The sequence below is a fragment of the Sciurus vulgaris genome, assembly GCF_902686455.1.
Source record: "Sciurus vulgaris genome assembly, chromosome: 5".
NCBI lineage: Eukaryota > Metazoa > Chordata > Mammalia > Rodentia > Sciuridae > Sciurus > Sciurus vulgaris.
In genome coordinates, this window is record NC_136465.1 from 75,234,223 (window position 1) to 75,254,043 (window position 19,821).

General features: G+C 38.6%; 1 protein-coding gene and 2 pseudogenes across 3 annotated transcripts in view; 2 read left to right on the forward strand and 1 right to left on the reverse strand.

Annotated features, from left to right (window-relative positions):
• Nucleotides 1-2,313: 2,313 nt before the first annotated feature.
• On the forward strand, nt 2,314-3,570 carry LOC306661054 (protein tyrosine phosphatase domain-containing protein 1-like; annotated as a pseudogene). Its single transcript has one exon. The product of its transcript is annotated as a protein tyrosine phosphatase domain-containing protein 1-like (transcript).
• A 169-nt stretch (nt 3,571-3,739) lies between these two features.
• On the forward strand, nt 3,740-4,558 carry LOC306661055 (protein tyrosine phosphatase domain-containing protein 1-like; annotated as a pseudogene). Its single transcript has 2 exons — nt 3,740-3,744; nt 3,875-4,558. The product of its transcript is annotated as a protein tyrosine phosphatase domain-containing protein 1-like (transcript).
• A 3,885-nt stretch (nt 4,559-8,443) lies between these two features.
• The window catches only part of LOC306662940 (antigen WC1.1-like), a 129,478-nt gene continuing 118,100 nt past the window's right edge, over nt 8,444-19,821 (reverse strand). The window contains exons 14-21 of the mRNA XM_079143197.1: nt 19,086-19,127; nt 18,681-18,995; nt 18,400-18,459; nt 17,897-18,031; nt 17,413-17,508; nt 16,736-16,819; nt 15,557-15,703; nt 8,444-8,798 (exon numbers count right to left, since the gene is read on the reverse strand). Coding sequence (XP_078999323.1) covers nt 8,680-8,798; nt 15,557-15,703; nt 16,736-16,819; nt 17,413-17,508; nt 17,897-18,031; nt 18,400-18,459; nt 18,681-18,995; nt 19,086-19,127 — 998 coding nt within the window. The 3' untranslated portion in view covers nt 8,444-8,679. The remainder of the gene's footprint in view (nt 8,799-15,556; nt 15,704-16,735; nt 16,820-17,412; nt 17,509-17,896; nt 18,032-18,399; nt 18,460-18,680; nt 18,996-19,085; nt 19,128-19,821) is intronic.

Here is a 19,821-nt window from a genome sequence, read left to right on the forward strand (position 1 = left end):
GGATATTAACTGTTTATCATATCTATAATTTCCAAATATTTTCTCCCATTCCATAGGTTGATTTTTAATTTTGTCAATTTTTTTTTTTTTTTGCTTTTCTGTACTGAAACTTTTTGTGTAATATAGTTCTACTAGTTTAGTTTGTTTTTGCTGTCTGTGCTTTTGGTGTCAGATCCAAAAATTAATTGCTAAAACCAATATCAAGTAGATTTTTCTTTATGTTTTCTTCCTGGAGTTTTAGATTCTTACCTTTATAAGTTTAATCCTTTCCAATTTAATATTCATATGTGGCATAAGACAAGGGGTTAAATTTATTCTTCTGCATGCATATGCCCAGTTTTTCCAATATAATTCATTGGAATTATTTTTCTGTCCCTGTTGTGTATTTTTGGTGCTCTTATCAGACATTATCTGACTACATTTAGGGAAATGAATGGATACATGTGTAAATAATTGTGGGACACATACACAAAGGTTTGCTATTCATCCATAAAAGGAAGATATTTTCTCACATGTGAGAGCCTAGATGAACCTACAAAACATAATGATAAGTAAAACAGGGAAGGGGAGAACTTGAGTTACACTGTTATGAAGTTCTTAGATTTTACCTAAAGTGGTAGAATATTAACTGTGGTAACAGTTCATATAACAATACCTACAGGACCTAATGATAGTTAAAAAGGCAGTAGAAAGATCAAAATGAAATATTACACATATTCAATTAAGAAGAAGACAGAAAATGATGAAGGGGAAGCCAAACGTTAGTACAACCTGGGTTAATTTGAGATAATAAACCATCACTTACATTAGACGATAATGCTTACTCTCAGTACTAATACTGACCCCAGTTAATGAAAAGGGGTAACTGTAAAAATTATAGACCTTAAGGTTAAAACCTATTATTCCCACTTCACGTGTGGTGAAAGTGAACTGCTGGGTATTTCAAACCAAATCTTGGAGAGCAAAGCCATGCAAATAAAAAGGCTAAGAAGATAGATGCCAGTATTTAGACCATTGCATCCTAAAGTCATCCAGGATCCACGAATGACAGAACTCTTCTAAAGGCTGTGCAAATCTGGTGGGTCATCTGATGCCCTGATAGGGTGATCATGAGGATCCTACACAACAGGAAGTCAGTCCGTGCACATTTTGCAAAGAGGAGGATTATTGAAGAGGGAAATATCCCTGATGCTTCCAAGGGAAGCCAGGTGTGGTCAGCAAGACCGTGACCACAGCACAACTAGTAGAGAAAAGGTGAAGGAGCCAAAAGACTTTTCACAAGTTCCCAAAAGGAACATCTGAGGAACCTCAGAGGCCCATAGTAATAGATAGGAAGAAGGTCAATTTTTGACCAGTTTGTACTTAAACACATGTCAGGAAAGTATAACCAAAACACAGCCATAAGTGGACATTTCAAAGGAAAGAATATTATTTAAGAGTATATTCTTTTAATACAACATGAGATGCACACTTGGGTCAGCCCTACCAATAGTAAGTAGAGAGGCTACAAAGAAAGAGGTCTGATGCATGAGTGTCTGATAAAACTATCAAGAGACTCTGCAAAATCATGTTTTCCCTGAATTAATTTTAGTCTGATCATGATTTTTTTTTAAAAAAAGAAATCTAAATCCTGGAATGTGTATAGGCAAATAAAAATATTAAAACTTACTTGTTGACCTTTTGGCTATAGCCACTATTAAGACTTCTGGTAACTCTATGTCTGCTCCCATTGCTCAACCCTTGTCCTTTTAATCTTCTAATAAAGTTTCTATCATCCAGATGATAAGAATTACTTGTTAAGAGGATGGCAACACTGAAATTCCAGTCAGTCCCCCAACTGAGACCACGATATCTCTGTCAGCTCATGGAAAGACCACAAAGGAGGAACTGAACACTGCCAAGAACAAGGTGAGCAATCTCACAGTGGATCCTCCCTGACAGCTGAAGCTTGAGATGACTGCACACCAACTGGCCCCTTGACTGTACTACTGAGAACCCTGACCTAGACACACCAGATAAAAAGGAACTGGAGAGTACAGAGGGTCATTCCAGAGACATGTATAAAACACAGATTTGCAGGTGTGTGACCCACCAAGGAGGACACTGTCTATGTGCTGGGCTGGACCCCACTGCCCACTCTGCACAATAGGGAGTACAGGGACTCTGCAAGGCCTGTGTGATCTGGTGCCTCTGTAGTCCTAGGTTGCTCTCAGGCAATCCCTATCCATCTGCCTGAGCCTTTGAGACCTGGATGACTAGCGAGACTTCAGGCTCAAAGGGGTTCTGGATCCCGACAGCAAAGTGCTGACTAGCATGGCCGCAGGAGTCTTGCCTAAAATGAACAACCATATGTTGGTGAATAATAGTGGTAAGCTGCAAACACAAAAGAAAATTCAGAACATCCTACAACAAAGTACAAAAAAGTGGGAGATCACTTATGGTATGTCATCCCTGAACACATGGAGTGCTCCATGGTCTGTGGTGGTAAGTATGCAAGAGGGGAAGGTCAGTCTGCAGGAGTGAGCAAGAGCAAGCCATTAAGGGTGTTTGTTCATCCTCGGTCACTGAAAGTATCTGGCCATTGCTCGCCCATTATCTGAACTCCCCAAGAAGTACCACATCATCGAGCAGTTTCTCGGTCATGGTCTAATAACAATACTCAACCTGCAGTGCCCTGGTAAGCATAATAGCTGTGGGAATGCTCTGGAACAAGAAAGTGGTTTCATGTACCTTCCTAAAGCATTCATGGAGGTTGGCATTTATTTCTACAATTTTGGATGGAAGGATTATGGTGTATCATCTCTTACCACCATCTTAGATATGGTGAAAGTGATGATATTTGCCTTACAGGAAGGAAAAGTAGCTATTCATTTTCATGCAGGGTTTATCTGGACAAGTGTTTTAATAGCATGTTATTTAGTTTTTGCAACAAGAATGACTTCTGGCCTAGCAATTATATTTGAGTGGGCCAAGTGACCCAATTCCACACAAATCAGAGGGCAACTGCTGTGTGTATGGAAATTTACTCAGTTTCTGAATCCTCTCTGTAGTATTTTCTCTTGCTGTGATCCCAAAGCACAAGGACATAATTTGCCCAGTACCTAATTCACCAGTGTCATCTGCTTCATGATTATGAGGCATGGCTTCTGAAACATGCCAAAACTCGTCCATCTGGTCTGCAAATTGCTGCTGGACTTGGGGCTGAAAACAGGCCAGTGGTGACGAAGGACATGTTGAAAGGAGCTGGACTCTGATGAAATCAAAAAGACCGTGTCTGAGGTGGTCACAGTGCAGCTGTATAAAGAGTTATTGAGGCACAACAGTGATGCCTCAGACCATTTCACCCTACTGCAGTGGTGGCAGAGTTTTAGAATCAGAATGTGATTTTTTTCCAATGAGCAAAGAGTTTGACTCCCTTTGGAAGAGGCATAATGTCAAGTGACTTATCTGAAGAGGCGATTCAGCTACGATGACTCAGATTTAAAGAGGGTCGAAGCTCTCCTGGATCTTGGAGAGACTCCATGGACTGTGTCTGCCCAGAACCTGCTGGATCACAACCTCCAGCAGTAGATGCCTATCAGACATGGTTACATCTCACCATCTCCTGGTCTACAGTGGCAGAAGGAGGCATTGGTTCACACACATTTTCTTTCTGGAGTCACTCTAAGTGTGGTTTGGAAAGACCCAAGGATAATGAATCACCACTTTTCTGTAGGAGAGATATTCTAAAGGAAGTACGATGAAGTAGAACCTTCTCTGTGGATATTTCTGGTTCATGCAATCCTAGGGAATCAGTTACACTCAACTTTGCAAATGTGCATAAGTATCTAAACCCTTCTCATCAGTAAGTGGCCCACTGTTGTGAACCACACAGTAGTTGGGGCCCAGGCTCTGTGGAGGAGGAGGGCAGGATTTGCTGCAGCCTTCCAGACTTTGGCTTCAGTCTCAAGACACAGTTCTTGGGTAGATGTGAAACGCAGAAGAGCAGAGGTCTATCTGAAGCAGTGCCACGTGCTGACTTGCCATCTGAATTGAGTGTTGAAGCAAGGAGAATATTGGCAGCCATAGGCCTGGCAAGTTTAAATGAGTTTGTAGAAAAGGAGGAAGTGAAAAGGAAGGTAGAAATGTGGCAGAAAGAACTAAATTCCCGAGATGGAGGTTGAGAAAGAATATGTGGTGAGAGAGATCTTTTCATCCTGTGTGGTTTGATGTGGTCTTGGTTGGACTAACTAATGGGCCTACAATCACCAAAGAGGATGTGGACACATTGGTTGACAGACAAGCGGGTGCCACTGAAGTCCTGTTCTTATTAGAGAAGGGATAGCACCAGACTATCCTTTCATTGTGGCATTGCTTAGTGAATCTGCAGACAATGCCCACAGAGGTGGAGGAAGCGTGCCTTGCCCACACCAGTAAGACTTTCACTAAGGTGAATTTTAATTCTGAAAATGAACCAATAGTTTGCAACACCCTGAAGAAAATATTTAAGCAGATTTTGGGGGAAAGAAAAAAAAAACGAAAAATGTCAAAATACAGTCCTAAACCAGGCCTCTTGTGAAGCTGAGTTGCTCCACATGATGAATATTTCAGACTTAAATATCAGGATAACATTTCTGTCCATAAGTGAATAAGCTGAAGTTTGTGGAGCTACTTTTTCTCAAGCACTTTATTTTGAATGTTATTGGCTTGTAATGAGAATGATCATTCTTGTTGGAGCAATTTTATATTTTAAAATATCCTTGAGTTACATGTTAGTCTTGAAAAATTGCCATAGAGTTGGTGGCATTTCTTTTATTTATCCAACTGAATTAATATTTTTGTATTAACATTTTAAGTATATGTGTTTACATTAATTCTTTGTGATATTTCCAAGAAAAGTAATTCTTTCCAAAACAATTAGTTTCCTGATAGAACTTTCCCTGGGGATTTTACCAAACAGATAATTTTAGGAGTAAAACCTTACTATGCATATGGACACATGACCTAAGAAAGTCACCAAGTGTCTTAAACTGTTTTATATTTGTTACTAAGAAGGCTATTGATACATTTTAAAGGGCTTATTGAAATGTTTGAAATTCGTTGGCTATTCTTTTTATAAACGTGACAAAGAGTTTCAGAGTGCATCATTTTTCAGAATGATTTAGTTTTACTTTAGTGGATGGACTGTGAGGTGACCAAGATTTTTACTTGTAGAAAGTAGGCTTGCCCTTTGTCAGGCTTCCAGATGACTTTTCTAGCCGTGGCTCTCACAGGAGTAATTCTCAAAACACCAGACCTTATCCCCTCTCCTGAGTTGCTGCTGAGCTAAATCACATCTTACAGAGGAAGTGGGATCAGAAGTGGGCAGTGTGGGAAGTTGCTAAGGAGCAGCACCTGCCTTTGTCCTTCCAGGGACCCCACAGAAAGTACAGTCATGCAGGGCCTAGGCTCTCTGTCAACCCTGCTCTTTTCAGGTGCCACAGCCACTCTGCAAAGGCAACTCAGTCAGAATCAGTCAGCTTGTGCTAACACCCCATCCACACAGATGATGGCCTGGAATGGGCTCCACACTCCCAAATCTGCAGTTCCACATGGGTCACCTGTTTCAGGCCTCTGTCTTTGGCTGACTTTTTGCCAATTGTAATTAGAGAATTACAGATTTTAAATTGAATTGGACCCCAGGTTGCATTCACCCTAACTGGCTTCAAATAAGAAAGGGTGACTGCCTAAACTATTTTCTTGTAGGTCAAACTATGAATCAGCACTTGAAAGCATAACTTTTATTTAAATTAAATTAATATGTGTGAGTAGCAAAGGGCAAGTCACAGAGAATACCAGCTTCTTCAGTAAAAGTGATATTAATCAGACCAATTTCAAACTATGAAGGTACTACTTAGTTTTCAAGATGGAATTTCAGGAAAAGCAAAACTAACAAAACAAATGAAATTTCTGCAACTCCTTCATATCTGAATTGTGGGTCTAACACCTCAGAAAATATTTTAGTCATTATCAGTCTGACTAATCTGATAGCAAAGGATAACTACAGGGTTCTTCCACATTGTTTAAAGTTTCTTAGGAAATCAAATCCAACGGCCATTGACAAATTGGCTAACCCACTCCCTGAAATGCCTCATTTTTTGAGTGCCTACTATAGGAAAGAAGGAGAGGAAACAGTAGCATTGTATCTAGAGATACATTGTGAAGAGTTTTACAAAAAAAAAAAAAAATTGCTTACCCTGTCCTCCATCAACCTCAAGTGGGCATGTGACACCACAGCTCTTTTTATCAGTTCTTTCTCTCTTCTTTGACCAAAAACCCCAGACATTTCCTTGTATGTCCAAAATACTTGTTTCAAATTATAGAATAATCATGTTTTAACAATATCACTGCACATCTGAAAATCTAGGTACATTAGCTTGAAAGGAGATATGATCAGGCTATATATAAGTGTTGTTCTTATTTGAATAAAAGTAAAAAGAAAACCCCCAAAACAAAACAAAACAAAATAAAGTACAGATTTGCAGACAAGTCTGATGTGTTTAGAGAATAGTTTGTTATTGCAGACAGTTACTATGGCTCTTTCCTAAAATGACTGTAGGTGTATATCTAATGAGGTCCACAATGAAGGTAGGTCTCCAAATGTGGAGACTTCATAGTCTAAATTAAGGCCTTTGAACTTTCTAATATAGCTAAATATTTCCCAATTCTGAATTACAGAAGCATGGGAAGTTTTTGAAGAAATTACTGCACATATGGTTCATGAATTTTAGAATTTAAAAAATAATTTTATATATATTGTTGGTAGGAAAATGCATTTTATTTTTAAATAAAATATTTAAGTTATAAAAGTAAAGAAAGCCAGACTTGGGAAGTCAAAGGTCAAATGCTTTCTCTGGTGAATCTAGAGACAAATAAGAAAATTTTAAATGGGGGGAATCCATGAAAATAGAAGTAAGTTCAATGGACTATAGGAAGAGAATTGGGGGTGGGGGAGGCACATGAAAGGTGAGGAACTGTGTAGGGGTGCCAGACTAGCTCGGGCACAGGAAATGGCCACGGAGTCAAGAACCCAGACAACAGAGAGTTGGGTGGAAGCAGGCTTGTGGCGAGCAGCCTACAAACTCATTTATTGCAGGAACAGGTATACATTTTATAAGTTTCTTGTCCAAACACAATGTGCCATGGGGAATCAGACCACCAGGTTCCTATACAGGTTCCCTTGGTAACACTAGGTCAACGTGGGGCAGTTGTTTACATTCCTAGGTGGTCAGAGAGGAATGCCTCTCTCTGCAAGTTTACACACTTGAGACATTAACTGCTGCGAGCAAAGAACTAGGATTTCTCCCAAAAGAACTGCAGGATGAAATTGACCAAATTATGCTATGTACACATATGAATATACCAGAGTGAATTCAACCTTTATATGTACCTGTAAAGTAACAAACAAAAAGCAATAAAATATAAGGGAGAACAGTAAAGTACTGGCAGGGGAGCAGGAGAGGGGAGGAGAGGAGTGAAAGTGGAAGTACTAGGGATGGTAATAGAGCAAATTATATTAAATGCAAGTATGAATATGTCAAATGAATCACACTATTATGTATAACTATAATGCATTAGTAAAAGCAGAAGTGGTAGCGTGCTTGCCTAGCATGTGTGAGGCACTGGATTTGATCCTTATCACCATATTAAAAAAAATAAGTAAAATAAAGGCATGCTGTCCACCTACAACTACAAAAACATCAAACAAAATAAAAAGATGAAAAAACTCATAAAGGAAAAGGAAGGAATCACAAAAAAGAGTAAAGAAAACTTGGTTTAAAATTATTCAGTGAGAATGCAGATATGAAAACATTCATTTGTTTGCATGTAAATAGCCAAATTTGGGAAACTTTGCTATAGATAATAAGAGTCCGTAGCATAGAAAATTGCAGTATTTGTCTTGCCTCCTTTTCAAATCAAATACACATGTGAGGATGGCCTAGGATGGGAGTAATTCACAGTAAATACAGCCACTTAGAAAACTTTTGTAATCCTGGAGGTTAGAATTATTGGGTGTTTAAACAAAGAGAGTCAAAGAAAGGAGTAGAGAGCAACAAAAATGATAGAAAATAATAGATTTAATGAGTAATAGTGCAATTTTATGGAGAAATATGAGATTTAGACTGTTGTGAAATAACAAGAAAGGAGAAGAAGCCACTGGAGTAAAAGACTAATAGGGAGTAGTAGAATTTATTTATGATATTCCTTTAAATATCAGGCAATATTAGAAGAAATATAACCATTTTCCATCCATATGATCCACCCCAATCACTAAATCTGGGTTTGAGTCAAGCTTGTGTGGGAAATTTTTGAATATGAAGATAGGTGTTTCTAAGTTAATTTTTGTCAGACTAAGATCTTACTTCAGGACTGCATTTCAGTTCTATGCTGTTCAAGAGAAGAATGAGCACTGTTCAACTACAAGAAGCAAGTGAGCAGTGTGTGGGAGATCCATTCAGTTTGAGCACTGACTTTTCAGAGGTTGCTGGGAGTGAATGAGAACAGCATTGGTATTTGAGGCTCAGAGTATTTATTGTGAATAAGGGATACAAGTAGAAACTTTGCAGTAATGAAGAAGACAGAACTCTTTTTCATCAGAAAACAATATCATAAAGAGTTGTCTGCAGACTTTGTTGCTCAAAAGAAAAGAAAAAAAAAGCACTACATGGGGATAGGTTCAATATCATCATAGCCAGGTTCTTCTTGTCTCAGGACCAATGAGGATGCTATCTCTTCCATGTTAGAACTGTCAGCTTCGCTGGGAGACTGAGGAGAGATGCCTGAAAGAGTAAGAGAATTCTGGTTTCAGTGGTGACACAAATGACACTCTACTAGTCCTTTCTACAAGAATGAAAAGACTAGTAGAGTGGCTCCAAAGTATCTATGGGGAAACAGAACTTTTCTGGAAGGATTAGTATCACATCGATTCTGTCCTGTGCAATTGTCTTGATTTCCACAATGAGAAGGAGTGTGGGTCAATAATGATAAGGAGTGCCAAAGAGATGTGAGTGCTCTCTTCCACACCAGGCTGGTCTGATTTCTTAAGCACTCCAGGCAGAAGATGACCTCTCTCAATTCCTTAGTACTTCAATAACAGACCACACTTGACCTCACAGCATTCATGACAACAACTTGGGTCCTTTGGCAGTTGCCAAAGTGGGGGAAGCTCAACTAAATTCCACAGTTTCCTTTTGCCCATGCACAAGTGGAAAGCCCATTCCTAAAATATGACACCATATGTTATTTGAAAAAGTAAGAGAAAATATTTCTTCTAGCATGGAAATTTCAATATCTTTAATTAAGGCTATTATACATTATACATTAATGTGGGAAATGTCAATGAAATGCATTGGTTATATGCTTCCTTCAAAATAAATTTTTACAGATTCAGATTGGTTTACCATATGCAAATCAATAAATGTAATCCACCACATAAATAGAATTAAGAATAAAAGTTACATATTCATATTATTAGTTGCAGAAAAATTTCATCAGCAAAATTCAGCATCAATACATGGTAAAATCTCTGAAGACTCTAGGCATAGAAGGAAATTATCTCAATCTTATGAAGGCTATACATGACAAACCCAATGTCACATCATAATGAATGGTGAGAAAATAAAAGCATTTCCTCTAAAATCTAGAGCAGGACAAGGATTCATACCCTCACCTCTCCTATTCTACATAGTTCTTGTAATTTTAGCCAAATCAGTTAGACAAGAGAAGGAAATTAAAGGAATACAAAGAGAAGAAGTCAAATTATCTCCACTTGTGGATACTTTGATTCTATATATAGAATCTTCACCAGAAGACTTTCAGAACTGATAAACAAATACAGTAAAGTAGCAGGATACAGTATTAAGATACAAAAATGAATAGTTTTGCTATATACCAATAATAAACCCTACCAAAAAATCAAGAAAAATGTTCCATTGAAAATAGCCTAAAACAAAACAATAACAAAAACATGGAAATAAACCTAACTAAGAAGGTGAAAGACCTCTAAAATGAAACTATAGTCACTGAAGGAAAAATTTGAAGCCTGTAGAAGATGGAAAGGCGTCCCTTTTTCTTCAATAAGCAGATTTAATATTGTTAAAGTGGTTACAAAACCAAAAATAGTCTCAATCAAAATATCAATGGCTTTCTTCACAGAACTAGAAAAATCAGTCCTAAAATTCATATGGAATAATAAAAGATCCAGAATAGCCAAAGCAAGAAGCAAGAAGAACAAGGCTGGAGCCATCACAATTCCACGCTCAAATTATGCTGCAGAGCTCTACTAACAAAGATAGAATGGTATTTTTATAAAAACCAACATGAAAGTCAATGGAATAGAAGACATAGAGATAAACCCACGCAGATATAGTCATCTGATTCTTGACAAAATCTCTAAAAACGCACATGGGGGAAAAGATGGGTGTTATGGTTTGGGTGTGAAGTGTCCCCCAAAGGCTCATGTGTGAGACAATGCAAGAAGGTTTAAAGGAGAAGCAATTGGGATTGTAAGAGCCTTAATGCAATCATTGACTTAATCTCCTGATTGGGAACAACTGAGTGGTACCTCAAGGCTGGTAAGGTGTGGCTGGAGGAGGTAGGGTCCTGGAGGCGTGGACTTGGGGTGTATATTTTGTATCTGGTGAGTGGAGTGTCCCTCTGCTTCCTGATCATCATGTGAGCTGCTTCCCTCTGCCACACTCTTCCACCATGATGTTCAGTCACACCTTGAGTCCCAAGGAATGGAGCCTGCTATCCATGAATGGAGACCTCTGAAACTGTGAGCTCCTAAATAAACCTTTTCTCGTCTATAATTGTGCTGGTAAAGTCTTTTAGTCACAGCAGTGAAAAAATTGACTAAAATAATGTACGTTTTAACAAACAACACTGATAAAACAGGATATCCGTATGTAGAAGAATGAAAGTAGATCCCTATGTCTCACTGTGCACAAAAATGAACTAAAATGGATCAGAGGCCTACTAATTGGACCAGAAACTTTACAATTGCTATAAGAAACCATAGGGCCAACTCTCCAATATACAGGCATGAACAGTTTTACCTTAATAAAACTCACAAAGTTCAAAAAATAAAACCAAGAATAAATTGGGACAGCTTCAAATTTAAACACTTCAAACAGCAAATCAAAGAAGATAATGAAAAGAAAGCCTGAAGAATGGGAGAAACTGTTGCCACTTACTCTTGTGAGAGAGGATGCATATCCAGAATATATAAAGAACTCAAAAAACTAACATCAAAATAACTAAAATATCCCAGACAATCAAAGGGCAAGGGAACTAGGCAGATATTTCTCATATTTCTCAGAAGAGGAAATGAAAATGGCCAACAAATATATGAAAAAAATGTTCATCATCCTTAATAATAAGGGAAATGAAATAAAAACTACATTGAGGTTTCATCTCACCCTAGTTAGAATGACAAGATTCAAGATAAAATAACAATCGATGCCTTTTTAAAGGTTATTGTGACTGACATAGTTTTTCTGATTTTTTTTTCCTCAGTTAATTCATTTTTGGAGTATAGAAAAGCTATTGATTTTTGTATGCTGATTTTGTATCCTACCTTACTGAATTTGCTTATCAGTTTTATAATTCTTCTGGTGGAGATGTTTGAGTATACTACATATAGGATCCTTTCATCAGCAAACATAATTTGACTTCTTTTCATATTTTTATCTCTCTAATTTCTTCTCTTATCTGATTGTTCTGACTAAAGTTTCAATAACTATATTGAATAGGAGTGGTTAGTGTGGATATCCTTTTCTTGTTTCTGATTTCAGAGGAAATGTTTTCAGTCTTTTTTCATTCAATAGGAAGTTGACTTTGGATTTGTCATACTTAGGCTTTATAATGTTGAGGTAAGTTCTTTCTATCCCTATTTCTTCTTCAGCAGTTTTAACATGAATGGGTGCTCAGATTTGTCAAAGTTTTTTTTTTTTTTCTGCATCTATTGAAATGATCATGTGATTCATATCCTTAGGTGTATATTTTTGGTGAATTAAACTTATGGATTTGCATGTGTTGAACTAACCTTGCATACCACTTACATGAAACCCACTTGATCATGCTGTACTATCTTGTTAATGTGTTTTTGAATGTGCTTCAATAATATTTTATTAAGGATTTTTGTGTCTATGTTATTCAGGGATATCGGTCTGCAGTTTTCCTTCCTTGATGTGTCTTTGTCTTGTTTTGGTAAAAGAGTAATACTGGCTTTATAGAATAAATTTGGAAGTGTTTCTTCCTGTTCTATTTCATGGAATAATTGGGTATCCTTTCTTTTTTAGAGATCCAGTAGGACTTCTCTTTGTTGAAAAGTTTCTAATTGCTGTTTCAGTATCATTGCTTGATATTGGTCTCTTTTGTTTTTCTAGATTTTCTTGGTATGCTTTCTATCTAGAAATTGTTTAATATCTTCTAAATTTTATAGTTTCAGTACAAGTTTTCAAAATAGTTCCTAATAAGCGTCTGGGCTTCTGAAATATTTGTGATGATAGTCCCCCCCCCTTTATTTTTCATCTCTCGATTTGTTGATTTGGGTCTTCTCCCTCTTTTGGTTAGTTTGGCTAAGGAGAGAGCTGTAGTAATAAAAACAGCATGGTACTGGCATCAAAATATACATGAAGATCAATGCAATAGAATAGAAAACATGAAACAAGTCCAAATAGATATTGTTATCTGATACTTGACAAAGAAACCAAACATATATTGAGGAAAAGAGTCTTTCGTTCTTTCTTTCTTCTTTCTCCTCTTCTTCTTCTTCTTCTTCTTCTCCTCCTCCTCCTCCTCCTCCTCCTTCTTCTCCTCTCTCTCTCTCTCTCTCTCTCTCTCTCTCTCTCTCTCTCTCTCTCTCTTTCTCTTTCTCTCTCTCTCTTTATTTTCTTTTAAAATAAATGGTGCTTTGAGAACTGGTTATCTGTTTTGTAGAATAATGAAACTAGTTCCCTATCTCTCAACCTGCACAAAGGTCAACTAAAATGAATCAGAAACTTTGCCCTTGATAGAAGAAGAAAGTAGGCTTAATATTCCAATGTACTGATACACACATCTTATCCAGATCACTAAGGCTCAAGAAATAAAACCAAGAATCAACAAGTGGGATGATATCAAATTAAAATACTTCTGCACAGCAAAAGAAATGAGAACAAATAGAGAGCCTATAAAATGGGACAAAATCTTTGTCAGCTGTTCTTTTGACAGGGGATTAATATCCATAATATATAAAGAACTCAAGAAAGTTAACACCCAAAAAACAATTAATCTAATTAATGAACACATTGTAGAGATAAACAGATATTTCTCAAAAGAAGTAGTACAAATGACCAAGAAATATATGAAAAGGTTCTTAATATTTGTAGCAGTCAAGGGAATGCAGATAAAAATCTGTTTTTATCTCAGCTGGCCCCTGCTAGAATGGCAATCATGAAGAATATAAATAACAATAAATGCTGGTGAGGATGTAGAGAAGAGTATGTTTATTCGTTTTTGGTGGGACTGCAAATTAGTATGACCACTTTCGAAAACAGTATGAAGATTCCTCAAAAGATTAGAGCTGAAGCCACTTCATGACTATCTTACTTTTTGGTTTTTATCAAAAGAACTAAAATAAGCATGGTGGAATAATAAAGGCATATCAGTGTTTATGGAAGCACAATTCATAATAGGCAAGTTATGGAAACAACCTGGGTGCCTGTCAGCAAATGAATGGATATAGATAATGTGGCAAATATACACAATGGAGTTTTACTCAGTCATAAAGAAATAGTAAATTATGGAATTTGCACATAAATGGATGGAACTAGAGACATCGTACTAAGTGAAATATACCAAACTCAGAAAGTCAAAGGTTGATTTTTTTTTTGACTTATATGAAGAAGTTGGAATAAAATAAAGCATGAGGGGGGAAAAAAGGGGAGGAACTCTGGAATGAAATTGACACATGAAAGTAAAAAAAGAGATCAGTGTGATAGAGAAAGGGTGTTGATGTGGAGGGAGTAAAGATGAGAAAAAGGAGGAACGGTGGAATGAAGTTGACCAAATTATGTTATGTATATACATCAGTATACCATGGAGAATTATATATACCACTGGTTTATTAAAAACTATAAATAAACAGAAAGGACATAAGTAGAGAAAGGGGAGCAGAAGAAGGGAGAGGGGAAGAAAAGTGAAAAATGGGAGATTGAAATGGAGAACATTTTATTTCATGCATGTATAAAAAGGTCAAAGTGAACCCTACTACTATTATGCAGAACTACAAAGCACTGATAAAAACTTTTAAAAAATAAATAAATAAATGTTGGTGAGGATGTGGGGAGAAAGAAACATTCATATATTATTAGTGAGATGGTAAATTAATACAACCACATTGTAAAGCTGTATGATGATTCTGTAGAAGACTAGGAATGGAGCTACCATAAGACCCTGCTATTCCACTTGTTGATATTTATCAAAAGAGCTGAAATCAGGATACTACAGTGATACAGGAATATCAATGTTTCTAACCACTGGGTTCATTGTGACCAAGTTATGGAACCAGCCTAGGTATTGATCAAGGAATGCATGGATAAAAATTGTGATATATATATATATATATATATACATGTATATATATATAATGTAATTCTATTCAGTTATAAAGAAAAATTAACATATCATTTGCTGGCAAATGGATGGAACTGGAGAAAATCATGCTAAGTGAAATAAGCCAGGAAGTTAAGGATTGAAGGTTTTCTCTCATATGCAGAAGCTAGAGGAAAATAAGGAATAAAAAAAGTCTGGGGAGATCTCAGGAAAATAGACAAATAGATCTCATGAAATAACACTGAATTAGAAGATGGTTGAGGGGGAGATGTGAAGGACAGACATGGGGAGGAACTCTGGAATGAAATTGATCATATTATGCTCTCTGTGTGCTTGAATACATCACAATGAATTCTACTTTTATGTATGAATATAATGCTCTAACTAAAAAATAAATAAATAAATAAGAAAGCAGACCTGTTTATTAGAGGAAGTGGATCAGGGAAAGGGGGAGAGAGGGAAAGGGGTAGTACTGGATATTTCAATGGACCAAATTATGTTATATGCATTTATGAATATGTCAAAATTAATGCCACTATTATGAATAATGATAAAGCACTAATACAAACATAAAAATCTTTCCAAATTACTTCTCACAAATTGAAAGACCACCATACTTGTTGTCCAAACATAGGTCTTGTTTCATTGTATGAAAATTGGAACAAAGCCACAAAGTTTCTGCAGCTCATACACACGTCTCCATCCCACGGGCAGTGTGTACAGACAAGAACACAATGTGCATCTCCTTTCAGAAGAAATGGAAGAGCTTCAATAAATAGGAACAGGGAAGAGATGAAATCCTCTTGGTTTACAAAGACTACCTGAAATTTCAAGACTACCTGAAATTCTTGTAGTTAAGGAAAACTGATCATTAATATGTCCAAATCCATCTTTACCATCACAAAATGCAAGACTACTGGAGAGATGGCTATCCACTCACCTGTCTGAGAATATCTGGCACCACCTCCCTCTTCTGGGAAAAAATTCTTCTCCTTCAATACAGGTGAAGAAGGAATTGCAGAAAAAGGTGACTCTTCAACATCATCATAAACACTACCTGTGGCATCTGCATGCTGCCTTCGAGGTTCTGAAAACAGGGAATAAGGTGGAAGAGGAAGATATTGGTTAGTCTAGGTGATGTCTTCAGTCTCCTCTAATGCAGAGATTCTAATAGTTAATAAATATAGGCACCATATTTTAAGGTTGTCCCAAAGGCATACATTTCATTACCATATTCTTAGAAACCATGTAATCATCTAAATATTTCAATATACTAAGGTCAATAATATTTTACTAACATACCATGCCACAAAACATAAATAAAAGTTATGCCATGAGTTTGAGGCACTCTTTTTGGGCATGTGGGAGAGGGTTGAAAAAATATGTACTTATCAGTGGCTGAGGGAGATTTTATCAGGACTAAGAGAACACAGGCTGTTCATGTGCCCTGAGCTATGGAGACACAGTGCTGGCCAGGAGAGAATTCTGACATTTTCTCTCCCACACACAGGCTATCCTATCAATTCCAACCCCAACAGGCATTCAACCTCCTTGAGCGCTCAGATGTCCTTAAGATTCTGTCTTCACAGAGCACTCCTGGACATGCAGTATCCCAGCAACTATCCACCGTTGCCACTTGGGGAAGGTCCGGGATGTCCTCCTTTCTTAGGTTCTTTGTAGAGAAAAGCTCCTGGTGATGGATTGATGGAGAAGTACAGGCACCACACACTCCATGTATTCCAGGGATTATGAAAGTCATTTGTTTTTGTCTTAGTATTCACATAAACCACAAAATGGTTCCTACATCCCACTATTTCAGGGTTGAAACCATAATTCCAAATGTTTTCTTTTACCATGGAATTTTTGAGAAAATCAATTTCAAATGTTATTTTTATAGTTATGACCTTAGGTTTCATTACTATATAGTACTAATGTGAAGTATGTATGTGGACATATGGAAGTAGCTGGAAACCAACAAATTAGAACCTAATCTTTCCGATTCTGAGATGACAGAGTGGTAGAGAGGAAAAAATAGTTGTGAACTAGACAGAGGAGACCCTTCCCAGATGATAACTTCCTCCTCACCCCCACCATTCAAGGGATGACCTGTGTCTAGTACCTGGGGCAGATTCAGGGTCTCCATTCTCCTCACTGTCCCCTGTATAATAGGGTAGCTTGGTTGCTGAGCCATCAGACGGGGTTCCTAGTAGGGAGAAAAACATCATAGACAAACACAGTATGAGGTCCAATGTCATGGTTTAGAAGAAAATTTGAAGCTTCATACTTGTAGAGAGAGGACTTGGCGCTCATGCCTTTGGAGGATGCTGACAATTGTTACAGTGGTCCAGGAATGTTCCCAAAGGATTATGTTGTAAGTGGTTGGTCCTCAGGTTGGTGGAATTGGAAAAGATGGAACCATCAATGAGTGGGGACTAGTGGGAGGTATTAAGTTGTTGGGAGCATTCTCTTGAAAAGATTATAGGATACCAATCTCTTCCTCTTTCTCTTGTTTTCCTGGTTACTGTGAGGCCAGCATCTGTGCTTTACCACATGCTCCCAGCATGATGTGCTGCCTTTGTACAGGCCCCAAACAACAGGGTCAGGTTACCACGGAGTAAAACACCTGAAAATTTGAGTCCAAATAAATATTTTCACCTTATAATTTGATTATTTCAGGCAATTTATTTCAATAATGGAAAGCTACCTAATGTGGTTGTGTTAGTATGTGAGCTCTGGTTACTGAAGATTTCCATACTGATGGTGAAATGATGAAAAGAAAGGAGAGTTGGAACACACCTGGGCTGTTCAGCAGGTTCTCCTTCTTTGGATTTACAGGGAAATCTATCTCCTGGTACAGGACCTCTTCAACAGCACCTTCAAAAGTGGATAATGCTGGGGAAAGCAGACATTGCTCTTAGAAATATTTCCTTTACCAAAATACAAAACTTTCCTCAATGCACACTCAGAGAAATCTCTCTGGGCTTCCAGAGTCCCTTTCTTAAGCTTTGTGATTCATTGAGATAGAACTAGATTTCCTGATCACCCCTGGATCCTACAACCTGTTTTCACTAGCACTGTCCACGTGGGAAACTCATATTTCAGGGCTCCATATTTAACCCAGAGTCATTTTATGTCTTTTAAATCTTGAAGTTCATGGTAGAGAAGACTGTTTTCTTTGTAATGAGAATAAGACTAAAGCATGTACTTAAAAACAGTAACACACAATTGATATAACATTCTCCCTCTATGCTTTCCAGGTCACAGCATTCCTAAGCCCCACCTTGGTGCTCTGATCTCCTTCTGAGCAGCTGAGTTCCCAGGATGATGAGGATCAGAAAGAGAAGAGCTCCTAGGATCATGCAAAGGATCCCAGGTAAGGAGAAGATACCAGGGACATCTGAGGCTGAACTGGTGCCTGGAGAAAAAAAGGGGCCATGTGTCCTTAGAGAAGACCATAAGCTCAGAGGAACCCAATTATCCTGATCACCTGTTAAGTCATCAGGACCACAAAGTCCCTACTTCAGATATCGTAGATCTGCCTGAATCCCAAGATATCCCCACCCTAGTTCCTGCTCTGGACTGTGGCAACTATCTCCTGAGTCTGGTTTTAAGGGATTTCTATAAAGTGAACTCTGGTGAGGCTTTGGAGCTCTCTGACTGCTAACGCTTAGGATAAGTGATGGCTTTTTCTAACACCTGATCATCAGGCCTACTGTCATAAGACCAGAAATGTGTAGACTCCATAGTATGAAACACTGAAAATCTGCATATCTCCTCTATTACCTGGTTCAGAGCAAAAGAAGCACTTACTTCTAGGGGTGGGGCGAATTGCTGTCCTTTTACCTGGGAAAAGAGAAGGAAAATGGAATCATTGCACTGTGTTGCTCTGGGAATGTCCCTGGGTCCCACCCACCACCACTTGCACATGGTTCTCCCCCAGATGCCAGGAGATCAGGCACAGCCTTCCAGAGGCAGAGTGCAGGGCAGCAGGGCTGCCTGGGAAGCCCTTTGGATGCAAACACACTCCTTCGACCCTGGCCCACTCTCCTGGTCCTGCTACTCACCAGAGCACCTCACACCAGCGTCCTCCTCATGCTTGCAGTCACTCTGCCCCCAGGCTGCGGCAGCACAGGCCCACAGGGAGGGCTCCCTGCCCCTGCACTGCACCTCGTCCAGCCAGATGCTTCCATTTCCAGGGCCGAACGCAGCCTCCCCTGGGGCTTCCAGGGCAGAGCCACAGCCCAGCTGCTGACACACCACCTCAGCCTCTGCCAGGCTCCAGGAGTCATCGCACACAGTGCCCCAGGAGCCTTCGTGCCACACCTCCACGCGCCCTGAGCACCTGCTGTCTCCTCCCCTGAGTCGGAGCTTCTCTCTGTCTGAAAAGGCAGCAGCGCCTCCTCTTACTGCCCTGGTGGGAGGTAAGGAGCCCCTGGAAGCCATGGGGAAGGCGGAGGGTGATGAGGTACCTGTGCAGGGGGCAGTGGTTGGACAGCTCTTGGGTCTCTTTCCTGCAGGAACAGACAGTGGGGAAGCCCTGGGTCAGGGACAGCTGGGGTGGTTCTGCCCCAAGACAAGGCTCTCTAAGGTCCTGGGCTCAGTTCAAGTGACAGGTAGAGAGAACAGGCTTCAGAAGTAGCTTTTGGGGCTGTATTGCTGAGATGTTCCCTGGAGTAAATCCCTATCAGCAGCTGAAATTATATTATCAGTTTACTTGTTTGCACTGTGCCCACTATGTGAAAAAACACAAACATGATCATGCCCATGCTCATGCGTGTACACTCCAGCACACACACACATCACATAACCCAGAAAGAGAACTCCACTAGGAAGGGGACCTTGCCTCATTCCCTCTGTTCCTGCTAACAGGACGATGCCTGGCATGTTGAATGCATTCATCAGAAGTATGTATGGATGACTTCCTATGAATGCTCTGAATAGAGGCTTGATGAATATTTACTGAATAAATTAATCGATGAGTAAAATCTGCTGAAAAATATTATTTTGAATTCTTGCTTACCAGAAAGGTAATAGAAGAAAGGTAAATTAATGTCAATGATTTGTGGTAATAAATATTAGGCATTTAAAACGTAAGTACTAAGTAATCCCAAAAGTGATTTGAACTTAATGTCCCTCTTATTGTTAATGAAAAATTACAAACATGAGTTGGGAGACAGGTATGAACTATGGGAATTGTTTGAGCCA